At 38.3% G+C, this 15,718-nt stretch overlaps 2 protein-coding genes across 8 annotated transcripts in view; one reads left to right on the top strand and one right to left on the bottom strand.

Moving 5' to 3' along the window:
- The window catches only part of TMEM87A (transmembrane protein 87A), a 43,322-nt gene extending 31,151 nt beyond the window's left edge, over positions 1-12,171 (bottom strand). For all 4 annotated transcript variants that reach the window (XM_029237878.1, XM_029237881.1, XM_029237880.1 and 1 more), the window contains exons 1-6: positions 11,970-12,171; positions 10,603-10,663; positions 7,583-7,668; positions 4,211-4,324; positions 2,062-2,115; positions 1,927-1,971 (exon numbers count right to left, since the gene is read on the bottom strand). In XM_029237878.1, coding sequence (XP_029093711.1) covers positions 1,927-1,971; positions 2,062-2,115; positions 4,211-4,324; positions 7,583-7,668; positions 10,603-10,663; positions 11,970-12,113 — 504 coding nt within the window. In that variant the 5' untranslated portion in view covers positions 12,114-12,171. The remainder of the gene's footprint in view (positions 1-1,926; positions 1,972-2,061; positions 2,116-4,210; positions 4,325-7,582; positions 7,669-10,602; positions 10,664-11,969) is intronic.
- A 267-nt stretch (positions 12,172-12,438) lies between these two features.
- The window catches only part of GANC (glucosidase alpha, neutral C), a 96,104-nt gene continuing 92,824 nt past the window's right edge, over positions 12,439-15,718 (top strand). For all 4 annotated transcript variants that reach the window (XM_029237458.1, XM_029237456.1, XM_029237457.1 and 1 more), the window contains exon 1: positions 12,439-13,188. In XM_029237458.1, coding sequence (XP_029093291.1) covers positions 13,166-13,188 — 23 coding nt within the window. In that variant the 5' untranslated portion in view covers positions 12,439-13,165. The remainder of the gene's footprint in view (positions 13,189-15,718) is intronic.

Below are 15,718 nucleotides of genomic sequence, written 5' to 3'. Positions count from 1 at the left end.
TGATTCCAACTATATGACATTCTGGAAGATGCAAAACTATAGAGACAGTAAAAAAAAAAATCAGTGATTGCCAGGGGCTTGGGGATAGGGAGGGATGAATAACTGGAGCACAGGGGATTTTTAAGGCAATGAAACTATTCTGTATGATATTATAATGGTGTTTATCTGTCATTTTACACTTCTTAAAACCCAAAGAATGTACAACATAAAGAACTAACCCTAATGTAAACTAGACTTCGGTTGATAATGATGTGTCAATGATGGCTCATCAATTGCAACAAGTGTACCACACTGGTGCAAGATGCTGATGGTGTGGGAGTGTGAGTGTGCATTTGTGGAGGTGGTATGCGGGAACTCTGTGTTTTTTGCTCAATTTTGTTGTGAACCTAAAACCGCTCCAAAAAATAAAACTTATTAATAGAAAAAAAAATTATAATAGTAAACATATCACATTATTCCTTAAATCAAACCAGAAAACTCAGTTAATCAAGATATTAAATCTTTTCTTAGGGGAAGGGACAGAGAGAGGCCCCTTCCTCTAAAAAACATGTTTTATCAGAGTTTTAATAAAAGTGAGTAGAGATACTGAACTTATTAGTATCCTTTAAATAGGATTATATTCTCTTAGGCTCAATTTCAGGAAGAATAACCAAAGGACAGATAATTCTTTGACTTCTTTTGACTATAAACAGACTAAATATTTCTAAATATTACTTGTGATATTCAACAGGGTCATCTTTTCAGCCAGCTTTAATCACTGGCAACAGGGCTCAAGCCCTGAGTAGAACTTAAAAGTATGCTATGCACAGAAGACCACTGAATAAAGCACAATTACAAACAGCCAATATGCATGTAAATGGATATTCAGCATCAACAATTATTTTTTAATACAATTTACAAAAATTTAACCTGAAAAACTGCATAAATCTGTTTTAAATTATAATAGCCATTGTTTGTGAGGAAAGAGAGAAACGCAATCTTACTTTCTTGGGACCACAAATCACTACAACTTTTCTCCAGAGCACTCTGACAAAACATTACAAAAGAATTTATAAACTGTGCATATACTTGGACCCAACAGTTCCACCTCTAGGAATTTAGGCTAAAGAAAATATTATAAATGTGCACAAAGATACAGCTAGACACTATGAACATGATCCTATCCATAACAGTGAAAATTTGGAAGCAACTCAATGTACATCAACTGGGAGTTAATTATAAAAATCATGGTAAAATAGTAAGCAGTCCAAGAGAGGCCTGAGTAGGCCCTAACTGCTCACCCCGACTGATCTTAAGGCTCTGTACAAGAAGGAAGTAAAAGTTAAAACAGAGTTTTAAATTGTGAAAGAAGACAGACACAGGCCACAAATTGTATGATTCCATTTATATGAAGTGAACAGAACAGGCAAATCCACAGAGACGGAAAGAATAGTGTTCGCCTAGAGCTGGGGGAACAGTGGAATGAGGAGTGACGGTTAATGACTGCATGGTTAGTTTTCAGGGTGATGAAGATGTTCTGGAATTAGACAGCGATTGGTGGTCGTACAACTAAAAACCTCTTAATTGTACATTTTAAAAGGGCAAATTTTGAGATGTACTCTTCCAATTATATTCTATCACAAGATTTTACATGGAGTTTAAGGTTCTTCCTTAAAAGTTTCTTACTATTTACAAATAATATTTATAAGGTGATAATTACAAAACAATACAGACTGATTGTAGCAAACATGGAAAAGACAGAAAACATAAAAAAGAAAATAAAAATCACTCACAATATCATCCAGATATAACCGTTATTAACATTTTGGTGTATAACTTCCATTCTTAAGTTTCTTTTTAAATGTAAGCATAAGATAAGAATTTAAAATAAACAAACATAAGAACACTAAAATGTGTTCAATGCCCTAAATTCCCTATCACACTTACAGTTTTGTCTCCAGTAAAGGTAAGATTTGTTCCATTCTCCTTGGCCTTCAAACAAACAAACAAACAAACAAAAAAGAAAATTAATTCAGAATTTCTACTGTACTCTCAGAAATATATAAAAAGGAAAACAATTACCTCCTGTTTTTCTCCTAAAAGAGGCAATCGATGCATGAAATCCCCAGAAAAACTCTATGAAAGAAATAGAAAACCAAAATTAAAGATGTATAACAGCAAAAGAAAAGCATAGCTCAAAATCCACAGAAACAGTTAAAGCAAAACATATAAAAGTAAACGTAATAATATGGCAGTAACAGACAAAATACTTCCAATTAACCACAAACAAGTGAATAAAACCTTGCTAGAAACTAAAAAATAGTATCAAACCAAACTGGCCACTCAATTTTTCTATAAGATTACAGATATTGTCATTCTTGACAAAACCTTAGACAGAAAACATACGAGTAGGATAAATGGATGTCATAGTTCCCTGAATTTCTACACATGAGGAAAATGTGGCTCAAAGCTATAAAGCTTTAGATACAGAAATGGGATCTGAACCTAAGATTCCTAACTCTGAGGTCCACTGCTCCTTCCATCACAACACATGCCATGCCTGTAAAAAAATCCTCCACTAATTACCTTTCTTACCAGTTATCAGCAAAGGAGGCATTATCCTTCCTGAGTAATTAGGGCATGTATTTCAATTCTACATTAGACTGGAGGAGGAAACCTTATGAAGAGGGGTTTATGCCAAAACCCTGGAAAGCTGATAGCAGATCTAAAAGTAGTGAACCTTGGGCAACAATATACAACAGGTAACTTTCCACAATCAAATCCAAGAAAGGCCAACCAATTCTCCTAGCCTGGGGGATAAATTTGGAAAACCAACAGAAAACCCCCTACTCAACATCACATTGTGCCTAGCTTTCTTTTTCTACCATACTTCCACTATTTTAAAGCTATTTTCTTTTTATCCGAGGTCATAAAATCTACAGTATGACAAGAACACAACCCTTGTAGTTCAATTATCAATGACTTCATTTGCTCATCAATTAATAATTATTAAGTAAAAGACTTCTTATCAATAAACTTTACTTCTAGTAAGTAGACAGGAAACCTAACTTTCCATGAACTTGCCTCTTCAAGGAAAGGTGCTAAATAATCTGAAGCAGTATTTAAATGCAGTAAAACAAAGTAAAGGCTATAGCTAAAATAACTATTTTCAACACCTATAAAATACATAATTTTTCTATCAAAAAACTGGGGTCAGATTCTACTTCTAAGAAAGGAGAATTTTATAATATAAACCCCATTTATATGATTACATATATATAAGCATTAAAATATACAATATTGGGAATTCCCTGGCAGTCCAGTAGTTAGGACTTGGTGCTTTCACTGCCATGGCCCAGGTTCAATCCCTGGTCAAGGAACTAAGATCCCACAAGCCACAGAGCACGGCCAAAAAATAATAATAATAATATAAAATAAAATAAACAATATTATTCACCTCTTCCCCTTTATTCGAAAAAAGTTGTAAAGTTCAACCCTTTGATTTCAAGTCTATAGTAGGAAAATCTAAAAATGTTGATTCTGGGATATATCAATTAGATGAGATGACAAGAGGTTTAAAAAATGAGGGTTTCAAAAGTCCATCAATGGATGAATGGATAAAGAAAATGTGGTATATACGTACAATGAAATATTATTCAGCCTTAAAAAAGAAATGAAATTCTGATGCATGCTATATGGACGAACCCTGAAAACATTTTATTACGTTAAAGAAGCCAAAAAAATACTGTACGATTTTCCTTCTTTGAGATATCTAGAGCAGTCAGATTAACGGGGAAAGAAAGTAGAATAGTTGTTACCAGGGAAGTGGAAGTGGAAGTGCGGGTGGGTGTTTTTATTATTTAATCGTTATGAAGTAACCACTACAGATGATGAAAAAGTTCTGGAGATGGCTAGTGCTGATAGTTGCACAACAAGGTGAATGTACTTAATGTAACTGAATGGCACACTTAAAAATGGTTACAATGGTAAATTCTAGGTTATATATATTTTACTATAATAAAAAAACCGGGGCTTTGCTTTTTACACACAAAGGAAAGCACATCCTCTCTTTGAGACGAATATTTAAGTGGCTGACTATGTACCTATCAGAACATGATTCTAACTTGCTTCTGTCAGAAGGAATTGAGGAGTGAGAAATGCGTATCACCAAAAATACAGCCATCATATTATTCACCTCTTCTATTTCCCTCCAACTACTATCAAATATTACCTGTGTTTTAAAGAGTTCACTGCAGTTTTGGAACAATTTTGATGATGTCTGATATTTCCCAGACAAGCCTTTTTTTTCCTTAAGGTTTTCCAAGTATGTCTCCACTTCTTCTGCCTGGAAAAACAGAGAAAATACAAAGTATTTAACTTATGTAAGATATTTAAAAGAAAACAAATAGATTGCCTTTGGTACAAATATAGTTTTGGATTTGCTGTTTTTAAAATTAACAACATCTTGGGCTTCCCTGGTGGCGCAGTGGTTAAGAATCCTCCTGCCAATGCAGGGGATGCCGGTTCGAGCCCTGGTCTGGGAAGATCCCACATGCCACAGAGCAACTAAGCCCGTGCACCACAACTACTGAGCTTGTGCTCCAGAGCCTGCAAGCCACAACTACTGAGCCCACGTGCCACAACTACTGAAGCCCTAGAGCCCGTGCTCTGCAACAAGAGAAGCCATCGCAATGAGAAGCCTGCGCACGGCAACAAAGAGCAGCCCCCGCTCGCCACAACTAGAGAAAGCCCACGCGCAGCAGCGAAGATCCAATGCAGCCAAAAATAAATAAATTTACAAAATAAATAAATAAAATTAACAACATCAGATAAAGACTATATATTAGTATTCAAGAATCTAATAGTATTGGACTCTAAAGTGCAGAATTCTAGTCTACGACTCATGAAGGATAGTTCCTCTTAAAAATTCTAGGAAGACTGGGAAACTGTCAGAGTCCACAGGGTTTTGTTATAAGAAGATATACTTACAAGAGTTCCTTGACTAAATTAACACCACCAACAGCAACAAAAAAAAAACTTGTGCTTCTAAGCTAGAGCACAAAACTGTTGTAGCCACTCACAGCCCACTATTAATACTATGAAAAAAAAATCATCATTTCTCTGGCTTCATCAGTTCTGTGAGTTTTCTCCCATACCAACATCCCTAATCTCACCCTCTTTTTTTCGAAGCTCTAATTTCACACCTCCAACTATTTGCTTGTCATTTCCATAATTCTGTCCTGTGACAATTCAAAATAATTTTTACATTCTTAAGTTGTCCTACCCATGAAAACTGAATCTGATAAGCTTGACCAGTTTTTATCACAAGTTTCAAGCATATGTAAATTTAACTAGTGTTCGATTAGGAGAAAAGGTCAATGATATTTCAAACCATATTCTGGACATATTTCTCTCTAAATTCTTCAGTCCTCCTCATCACACCAATCTTACCCAATGTTATATAACAAAAGCAAAATACAATCAGCAACACTACAAAAAAGATAATGTAAAACCCTAATACTGGGCAGAAATTCAAAATGCTTAAGGTTTAAAAAAACCAACTGGACGGTGGACATTTTTTAAAGACTAGTCCTATTATTTTTTTAAAAGAAACCTCAAGAATAGTAGGGGAAATGTAAAAAAGAAAAGAAATGATGCAAATAGTGGGATGAAAACAGAATGCAAAAGGCCTGAAAAATCCATCTAGGAGCTACATATCTTCAATGCTCATATACAGTGTATTATAGCAACTCTGAAAGTGTGGCCCATGGATGCTTTCATGAGGTTTAAGAGGTCAAAATTATTTTCATCTTCATCATCATCTATTTGCCTTGTACTGACAGTGCAAAAGTAATGATGCGAAAAATGGCAGCCTCCTATCAGTGGTACCTAACTGTACTAGTTAGTAGTCATTGTACTCTCACAGTCACAAACTTGCAGTTAAAAAAAAAAGGCCAGTTTTATGTAAGAATGCCCTTGATGAAACAGTAAAAATTATTAATGTCATTAAATCTGGACCTTTGAGCACATGCCTTTAAAATATTCTATCAGACAAAAAAATAAGTATGCAAAATACTATAAATGACTGTCTTAAGACAAAGCACTTTGCAACTATTTTAACTTGTAAGCTAAACTATCCACCGTTTTCATTTACTTGAAAGAATGACCAACAAACTACAGATATTCAGACTTGGGTATTTGGGAGATATTTTCCTGAAAATGGGCAAAGGGAGGCTGTCACGTCAAGGAAGGCAACTGACAGCATTCATTGTCAATAATAAAATTTAAGGGACTTCCCCCAGTGGTTCAGTGGTAAAGAATCCACCTTCCAATGCAGGGGACTTGGGTTCGCCCCCCGGTTGGGGAACTAAGATCCCACATGCTGTGGGGCAACTAAGCCCACATGCCACAGCTAGAGAGCCCGCGTGTCGCAAACTACAGAGCCCACACGCTCTGGAACCTGCATGCCACAACTACAGAGCCCAGGCGCCCCAGAGCCTGCATGCCACAACTAGAGAAGAGAAAACCCGCACACCACGACTAGAGAGAAGGCCGCGCACTGCAACTAGAGAGAAGTCCTCGCACCGCAACGAAAGATCCTGCACGCTGCGATGAAAATCCCGCATACCGCAACTAAGACCTGACGCAGCCAAAAATAAATAAATAATAAAGTCTTCTTGGACCTTGAAAAAAAATTTTTTTATTAAAAAGTAAGTAAATAAATAAAATTTGAGCTTTCAAGTAAAAACTGGAATTTTGGAAAACTTGCATGTTCCCTACCATGATTTATAGTTTCCAATACTTACAGAGTATCTGATGAGACTGAAAGGTCATATTAACAAATGTAATTTTGAATTAATTGTAAAATGAATTAGTATTTGGAAGGTTTATATAATTCAGCCAACCAATATTTTCTAAGTGACCATGAAAGATGCTGCCAAATCAGACATGGGCAAAAGACCATTCAAAGTGCAAGACATACCAATTTATTTTAATATAACAGAGCACAGAAGAAGTTCACTGATATGGTTTCAGATTCCACACTGCAACTAACCTTTAAGAAACTCCACTTATTGCATTTGGGTATAGAATCAAAGAACAATATCCACAATTACCTGAAAACACTATTAAAATACCATTCCCTTTTCCAACTACATATCTGTGTGAGGCCCCATTTTGTGCATACACTTCAACTAAAATAACACATCACAATAGACTGAGTGAAGGAAGTATAAGAATCCAGCTCTCTTCTATTACACTAGATATTAAACAAATAGATTGGCAAAAATACAAAATAACACCACTCTTCCCAGTTTCTTTGAAAAACAGTTTTCACAAATTAATAAATATTTCTGTATTTTTCTGTTTTAGTTTCTAATACAGTAACCCACATGAATAAAGGCTTTTTTGGGGTCTGTAGTAAGTAAACACAGTTCTGAGACCAATAAGTTTGAGAACTGATAGTACAAATTTGCCTGCATATTGGGAAGCATGATTCTAGTTCCAGTTCTTCTCCATAGCTACATGACACTCTTTCCTCTATCAGGTTGGGACCTGATGATATCTAAACTCTAAGAAAAGCCTGTAATTTTATGCTCCATACCTTGAAGTTGTAGATTTCATTGTAGCAGTCAGCACTTTTCAGATACCAGGTTATATTCAAAGACACATCACAAGGTTCTCCATCAACTATAAAAGAAGAAATCTTTGTGAATAAAAGATAATTCCCAAACAAAGCATTTTTCCTAAACTATTACCCCACATCCCATTTCCTGCTAAACTAAGATACTCAAAGACCATCCTTTCTCCAAACAGAAGGTAATGAAATAATAAATTTTAAAAGAACTAGATATTCTTCAGTTAAAAGTAAGAATTGTTGCTCACAGAAATAAAAAGCAGTTAAGGATTTTTAACCTTTGAAACCGTGTATCTATTTTTATGCCTTAAAATCTTCATTTCTGATTCTCTCTTGGGAAAAAACCTGGAAGTGATAAAGCAGCCTTAAGTTAAAATCAGTCTTCTGTTATCATTTAAATATTTACTGAGCAGAGCACTTAAGTATACAGAGATACATGGCACTGTGTTAGGCCAAACAGGGGAACAGAAGGGAACAAATTATTGAAGACTCTTAAGTCTTAAAAAAGATTCTAGTTGAAGAGTCAAAGAATAACAACATTAGGAATGTCACAAGGCAACAAAAATAGTTCCACTGAGGGAAAACCTCATGGCTTAAACCTTGAGAGATATCAAAATTGGATAGAAAAGGACTATCAACAAAAAGCAAACCTGGCTGGGGAAGGCAGGAATAGAAAAGACAAAGATAAAAAGAGTTATTAGATTCTTTTTAAAACTCACCTTAAGAGAAGCCTCAAGGAACCTCATGAAATCATAGAAGCCTCACATAACTCATTCAACATATTTTGAGGCACAATATTCTAGTGAACCAAAGCATTAGTCTGAAGACTTGGGGTATAAACCTGACTATATGACTGTTAACTGTCTCACCTGGGGGAAGTCAGTATTTCCTTTTATCTTTGATTCCAGCTGAGGAAGGGAAAATATACTAGAAATACATACTTTGTGCAAATGTGACAAAGATAAACACGACTGCATCTAAAAACCTACTTTTGGTTCTTAAAAGAAGCACACCTAAAATTACAAACTTTCCCTTTTCTTTGGTTTAAGTGGTTTTCTCAGACTAATTTTTAAGCGGCACACTTTTATAAAGCTCAACTTTTATAAGGCTTTTATAAGGCTAAAATACACAAAAATCTGATGTGTTGGATAGAATGTATGGAAATGCTGAAATGGATACTGCAATCTTGTTATGAACTACTCAGAAGAACCAAACAGAAAAGGAATTAATTAAATAAAAGCCCTAACAGGAGATTTGCAGGGAAATGTGCCTGCAAAAATACTACTATTTATGTTAAAAGACATAGAATTTTTTTTTTTTGGCCACGCCGCAAGGCTTGCGGGATCTTAGTCCCCAGACCAGGGACTGAACCCTGGCCCTCTGCAGTGAAAGCTCGGAGTTCTAACCACTGTACCATCAGGGAATTCCCAAAACACATAGAACTTTAAATGAATGGCTTTAAGAGACAATGAAAATGGTCCTGCCACATTCCTCACCTTCCCTCGGCTGGCAGGTCTAGTCCCTAAGAATCTTACATGAGCCAGGTGCAGGTGTAAGGGAGAAGTGGCTACCTCTAGAAAGGACTGGAGTTCCAAGCTTTGAGCAAATCTCACTTCTTTCTCCAAAACAGACATTTTTAATGTAGGTGAAAAATTGTAATTTTAGGCTTAAAAAGAAAAGAAAAGAAAAGAAAATGGCCCTGCCAATTTCATGGAAATCTATTGTATACCATACCCACAAAAGCATAAAATCAGAGACAAGGTAAGTATGAGAAAACACAGAAGTAACAAAGTGAAAGACAATGCAAATTTTAAGAAGCTTCCAACCCTCCAAAAACAACGAAACACAGACACTTCAAAATATGCAGCTTGACCAAAAACCACCAGAAAAACCATTAGAACAAAATACAGGTAAGAAGAAACTGTACAAAATAAAAGGACAGAATAGCATACAGGCTGTCGGGGTATCTCAAAAGACAAAATACTGCTATCCCTAAAAGCTCTTCTTTTCTAGAAAGCCAACCTCACAAGAAATACCAGCGTGTCAGAGTAGATTTGATTTAAATCAAACTTAAATTATCAGCCAAGAGATCATATTTTCATGGACACAGTACATTCTTCCTAGAAATTCTACCTAACCCCTCCATCCCACCAGGCTATAATCTCAATAAGAGAAAGGGTCTTTTCTATCACTTCCTTGCTGTCTAAAACAGTGCCTGGCACTATACATAGTAGGTGTTCAGTAACTACCTAACTGATTAAAAGAATAAAATCATCCAACTATGACATACTTTGCATTTTCATAGAGAGAAATATGCATAGGAGCACACATGGATCTGGATTTTTATTCCTGATCTTGAAATGGAGCTGCCCGTGATCATTCATTCTCTAAAAATAAAGCCAGTTTCAGAAATAAAAGGAAGCTTTTCTTTAATACACAATGGGGTATTCTGGATTCAGATACAGTGGTTTTCCCACTGGACAGACTGGTTTTGTTCTACGTATCCCTATTTCCTGGTAATTATCTTTGAGCTTCCTCTTCCAAAGATCCAAGTGGTAAAATACTCCTTCAGCAAACAAAAGCTTTACTGAACATATTTGTTCAGAGCCAATGGTCTGACAAACCTAGGTCATGTGTCCAGTAAACATCTAACAAGCACACAAAAACAAAATCGGCAGTTATCTCTATGGCTCAGAACAGATTAAAACCCATGGAGGCGATCAACCAAAACAATGTGTCAAACTATATATTGTTAACACCAGAAAAACAAGAGAAGAAAATAAAGTTCATAAAAGTAAGTATTCTAAAGATTATTCTGTGAAAGGACCTTAGTTACACTACATAGGTTTATACCTAGATAGTGCTGGACTATTAAATTTCAGAACTTATGTTGAGAGTAAATCATCAGAGGTAGAAAACAGGTAATTTGAAAGTTTAAAGATCACTCAAAAACTCGAATAAAAACTTCATGAAATGCAAAAACTCACATTTCAGGAAGATAGTGGTATTTTTGAAGAGGATCTTTCCAAAACTAAAATAATTTTTCCCCTGCAAAGATAAAGGAGAGATAATTAGCATCAGATCACTTTAATTCCCAAAGCAGAATATAACTGATATAAAAAGCTAAAATTTATAAAATGTTGACGTTAGCTTTCTTAACACACACACACACACAAAAAAAGGCATCAATATCCCTCCTTTTAGTAAAATTCAACCATATCCAAACTGCAGGATTTTGAAGCTTGGTGCAGAGACAAGATTTTTCTTTTTTCCACAGGCCATGAAGCAAGGACTCCAGAAGGGAGGCTGCTAGAAATCCTAACCTAACTTAAATCTTTCTAAAAGGTACTCCTTAATCAGTTCATTCCCTTTACTCACTAACCACCGTCCAGAATAACCAATCATTTCTTCAAATAAACTATTCTATGAGCAGACAGCCATATTTAACTATTAACCATTTTACAGGTAACAAATAAATACCTAAAACTGAGAATCTGAACATCGTCACCAAATTAACAAAAGCTGTAATTCTTACCATATCAAAAGCTCAAATAAGATTTGGGCATTACAACCAGTGAGCAGAGCAGAACAAAAAGGCTACCGTGGTTTTAATAAGACTAATGCTTTTCGGCATTTCCAGCCAGCATCTGATTTGTCGGCTCACAGCACTATAGCTCTTACTCAAACGACGTTTCAAAAAGGTGGTAAAGGGAAGAAAGGGTCAACCAATCCAGTTAATTATCCTTAAGAAAAACTAACTTATCATAAGAAATTTTAGAATACTGTTTCTTCCGTTTTAAACATTCTCACGTTAGAATACATCATTTTAAATGCCCAGGCTTCCTAATTACACGGCAGGGCTTAGAATAACCATTTCAAAGTCCAAATGAAATCAACCAACTTCGTAAGTAGAATTATCCAGTAACAAAAAAGTACAGAGAAAAAAAAAAGAAAGAAAGAAAGAAAGATGTCTATTTACATATTCCTCTCATCCAACCCGGGGTCACAAGATTTTGTGAAACTTCTGCTGAAAGAGAAACCACTCTCCACCTATACATCAAGTTTACACGTTTCCAGTCAGGCAATGAAAGTTCTCTGCCTTTGCTGATAAGAAACCGCTCCACCGCCACTCTCCGCTCCTGAATTGACCCTGACATTCCTGCTAATTTACCCAAAGAAGTGTACGGCTTCCCGCTCCAGGGAGGTGAGTCCCGGTTAAGCAGCTACACAGACACTCCCGGCAATCCCACCCCTTTGGAAGCGGACTTCAGTGGAACCTTCATGGACCCCTTGGGCTGCCGTAGCCCCACCCCTTGCTCCTCCGGGCTCAGTTGCTCCTGAAGTGACCACTCACCGACGGTATCGGAATGTGCCACTTGGATCGGTCGGCAGCAGCGACGGATGCCGGTCCTACACTGAAAAGCGACAATGGGGACGTCTGAGCCCCCAGGAGAAGAAGAATGACAGGCAGCACCTGAAGCCACGCAGCCGCCGCCATCTTCCCAGCCGTGGAGTGCCTACCGAAAGCATTTCACCTTCTTCCGGTTCGTCCCGCCCTCTTCCGGCTCCGCTCTGGGGGCGGGATAATCCGGGTCCTCAAAACCTCTGGTGGCTTGTTTGTTTAGCGACTCAGCGGCCCCGCCCTCAGGCAGTTGTCAGGTTTGGTGTGAGGCTTTGGACCTACTGCGCAGGCGTCTTCCTGCCGTAACCTGGTCACCTTGGAGTGTTAGAATGATCCACAAAAGTTAACAGCCGAGTCTGTTGGCTCTTCTCTCTCCCAGCCCTTAAAGGGTTTGGGGACCAGGGAAGAACCCCATGTGGCGTTTGGCTCTCTCCTCCTCCCGTTCGCCCCAGTCCCTCATCGTTTGAGTCAGACGCTGGGGCCAAAAGTCTGGCTGCCTGTTTAGCGTGTAGTAGTGAGTACTCGGTTTCCGGAGGTATTTAAGCAAAGACTGGAGTTTGGCGGTGGTGGAGTATAAGCCTTCCTAAACGGCATAATGTAGTAGACAACCCCTTTTAAAAGACCCTTCTAGCCGTGAAGAGTATGATGTAGAGTTTGGTCGGAGAACATCAACCTCCAGCAACAACCCCGCCGGCACTTCCTACTCAAAGCTAAAATACAGGAGAGAGTGGGTCAGTTTTCAGTATCCGTGGCGTGACAGTCACTGAGGTAGATCTGCAGAAGCTTCTACCTAATCACGCAGGCCCTGTCGGTACTTCCTCGTTCTCACGCCCTTGGTCTGCATCCTCTAGGGCTCTTTGAGTACACGCCTCCTCGGATGCAAAAACCTTTTCGTTTTCTAATGAAGGCAGCTCCTCATCAGCTACTCAGAACCAAGAAAAATTTGCCAGATAAATCTCTGTAGAAACCCTAATTTGGGCCTGGAAATCCCGGGAGCAAGTGTCAATTTGTCACTCCTTAAGGACATGAAAGTCCCAGAAACTTGATGGTGGTGAAGTGCTGGCGGTTATTTAGAAAGACTGACAATCTAAAAGATCGCCTGGGGCCTTGGCCTGAGATCTGGGAGCCTGTGAAGTGACTGGGAAGCCATGGACGCAGCTGAGAAAATCAGGTAAAGGCCCAGTGGTCCAGCAGGGACTGACCCCAGGGCCCACGGAAGCAGGGGATAGATAGTACCTGAAAACAACATTCTGGCTTTGAAGACTTTATTTTTTTATAAATTTTATTTATTTATTTTTGGCTGCGTTGGGTCTTCATTGCTGCGTGCGGCTTTTCTCTAGTTGCGGGGAGCCGGGGCTACTCTGTTGCCGTGCGCGGACTTCTCGTTGAGATGGCTTCCTTTGTTGTAGAGCACAGGCTCTAGGCGCGCGGACTTCAGTAGTTGTGGCTCGTGGGCTCTAGAGCGCAGGCTCAGTAGTTGTGGCACATGGGCTTAGTTGCTCCGCGGCACACAGGCTGAAACCTGTGTCCCCTGCATTAGCAGGCAGATTCCTAACCACTGCGCCACCAAGGAAGACCCTGAAGACTTTATTGATTGTTTGATTGCATGTCTTATTTGCATATTTTATATTTGTGGACTCAATCTCTAGCCTTCTCAATTCCCCACGGAATTAATTGATATTAATAGCCTCTCATGAAATACTTGAAGGATGGTTAACAAAACCGTTAGAATTGTTATCAGAACTCTTTTTTTTTAACGTTAACATGGTGGTATTTTATTTATTTATCTTATGAATTTATTTATTTTTGGCTGCGTTGGGTCTTCGTTGTTGCGCACGGGCTTTCTCTAGTTGTGGCGAGCTGGGGCTACTTGTTGCAGTGCGCGGGCTTCTCATTGCAGTGGCTTCTCTTGTTGTGGAGCACGGCCCTAGCTGTGTGGGCTTCAGTAGTTGTGGCACGCGGGCTTGGTAGTTGTGGCTCGTGGGCTCTAGAGCACAGGCTCAATAGTTGTGGTGCACAAGCTTAGTTGCTGCACGGCATGTGGGATCTTCCCAGACCAGGGCTCAAACCCGTGTCCCCTGCATTGGCAGATGGATTCTTAACCACTACGCCACCAGGGAAGCCCTGTGATCAGAACTCTTAACACATGAATTTCAAACAGGTTGCTTTCCAGGTTCAGCTAAGTACATCTCTTCCTATATCATTCCAGAGTTTATTCTTCAAAACTGGAAAGATCTTTGACATAAACCACAGCAAGATCTTTTTTGACCTACCTCCTAGAGTAACAGAAATAAAAACAAAAATAAACAAATGGGACTTAATTAAAAGCTTTTGCACAGCAAGGGAAACCATGAACAAGACAAAAAGACAACCCTCAGAATGGGAGAAAATATTTGCAAATGAAACAACAGACAAAGGATTAATCTCCAAAATGTACAAACAGCTCATGGAGCTCAATATCAAAAAACAATCCAGTTAAAAAATGGGCAGAAGACCTAAATAGACATTTCACCAAGGAAGACATACAGATGGCCAAGCGGCACATGAAAAGATGCTCACCATCACTAATTATTAGAGAAATACAAATCAAAACTACGATGAGGTATCACCTCATGCTGGTCAGAATGGCCATTATCATAAAATCTAGAAACAATAAATCCTGGAAAGAGTGTGGTGAAAAGGGAACCCTCCTGCACTGTCGGTGGGAATGTAAATTGATACAACCACTATGGAAAACAGTATGGAGTTTCCTTAAAAAACTAAAAATAGAACTACCATATGACACAGCAATCCCACTACTGGGCATATACCCAGAGAAAACCATAATTCAAAAAGATACATGTACCACAATGTTCATTGCAGCACTATTTACAGTAGCCAGGACATGGAACCAACCTAAATGTCCATCGACAGATGAATGGATAAAGAAGATGTGGCACATATATACAGTGGAATATTACTCAGCCATAAAAAAAACGAAACTGAGTTATTTGTAGTGAGGTGGATGGACCTAGAGTCTGCCATACAGAGTGAAGTAAGTCAGAAAGAGAAAAACAAATACCGTATGCTAACACATATATATGGAATCTAAAGAAAAAGAAAAGGAAAAAAATGTTCAGAAGAACCTAGGGGCAAGATGGGAATAAAGATGCAGACCTACTAGAGAATCGACTTGAGGATACGGGGAGGGGGAAGGGTAAGCTGGGACAAAGTGAGAGAGTGGCATGGACATGTATACACTACCAAACGTAAAATAGCTAGTGGGAAGCAGCCGCATAGCAGAGGGAGATCAGCTCTGTGCTTTGTGACCACCTAGAGGGGTGGGATAGGGAGGGTGGGAGGAAGGGCGATGCAAGAGGGAAGAGATATGGGGACATATGTATACTTTGTTATAAAGCAGAAACTAACACACCATTGTAAAGCAATTATACTCGAATAAAGATGTTAAAAATAAATAAGAAATAAAAAACATTGGCCCCTAGATTATCAGCATCGTCTTAAAAAGCAAAGGATTTTCCTTCTCTGTTTCTATCCTTATTCTAGCACCTCGTACATACCTCTGTTATATCATTTGTCAGGTTGATTTGTGATGTTGGTTAAGCTGTCAAAGAAAACTCAGACACAGTACTTCTTATCTTCCTCAGAGCCCAACACTCAGCAAGAAAGTTCTGAAAATATTTTGTTGAATAAGTAGGTGGGTG

The sequence above is a fragment of the Monodon monoceros genome, unplaced genomic scaffold (genome assembly GCF_005190385.1).
Source record: "Monodon monoceros isolate NGI ecotype Baffin Bay Population unplaced genomic scaffold, NGI_Narwhal_1 Super_Scaffold_21, whole genome shotgun sequence".
Classification (NCBI taxonomy): domain Eukaryota; kingdom Metazoa; phylum Chordata; class Mammalia; order Artiodactyla; family Monodontidae; genus Monodon; species Monodon monoceros.
The sequence above is the reverse complement of the archived record's forward strand: the minus strand, read 5'-3'. Positions and strand labels throughout refer to the sequence as shown.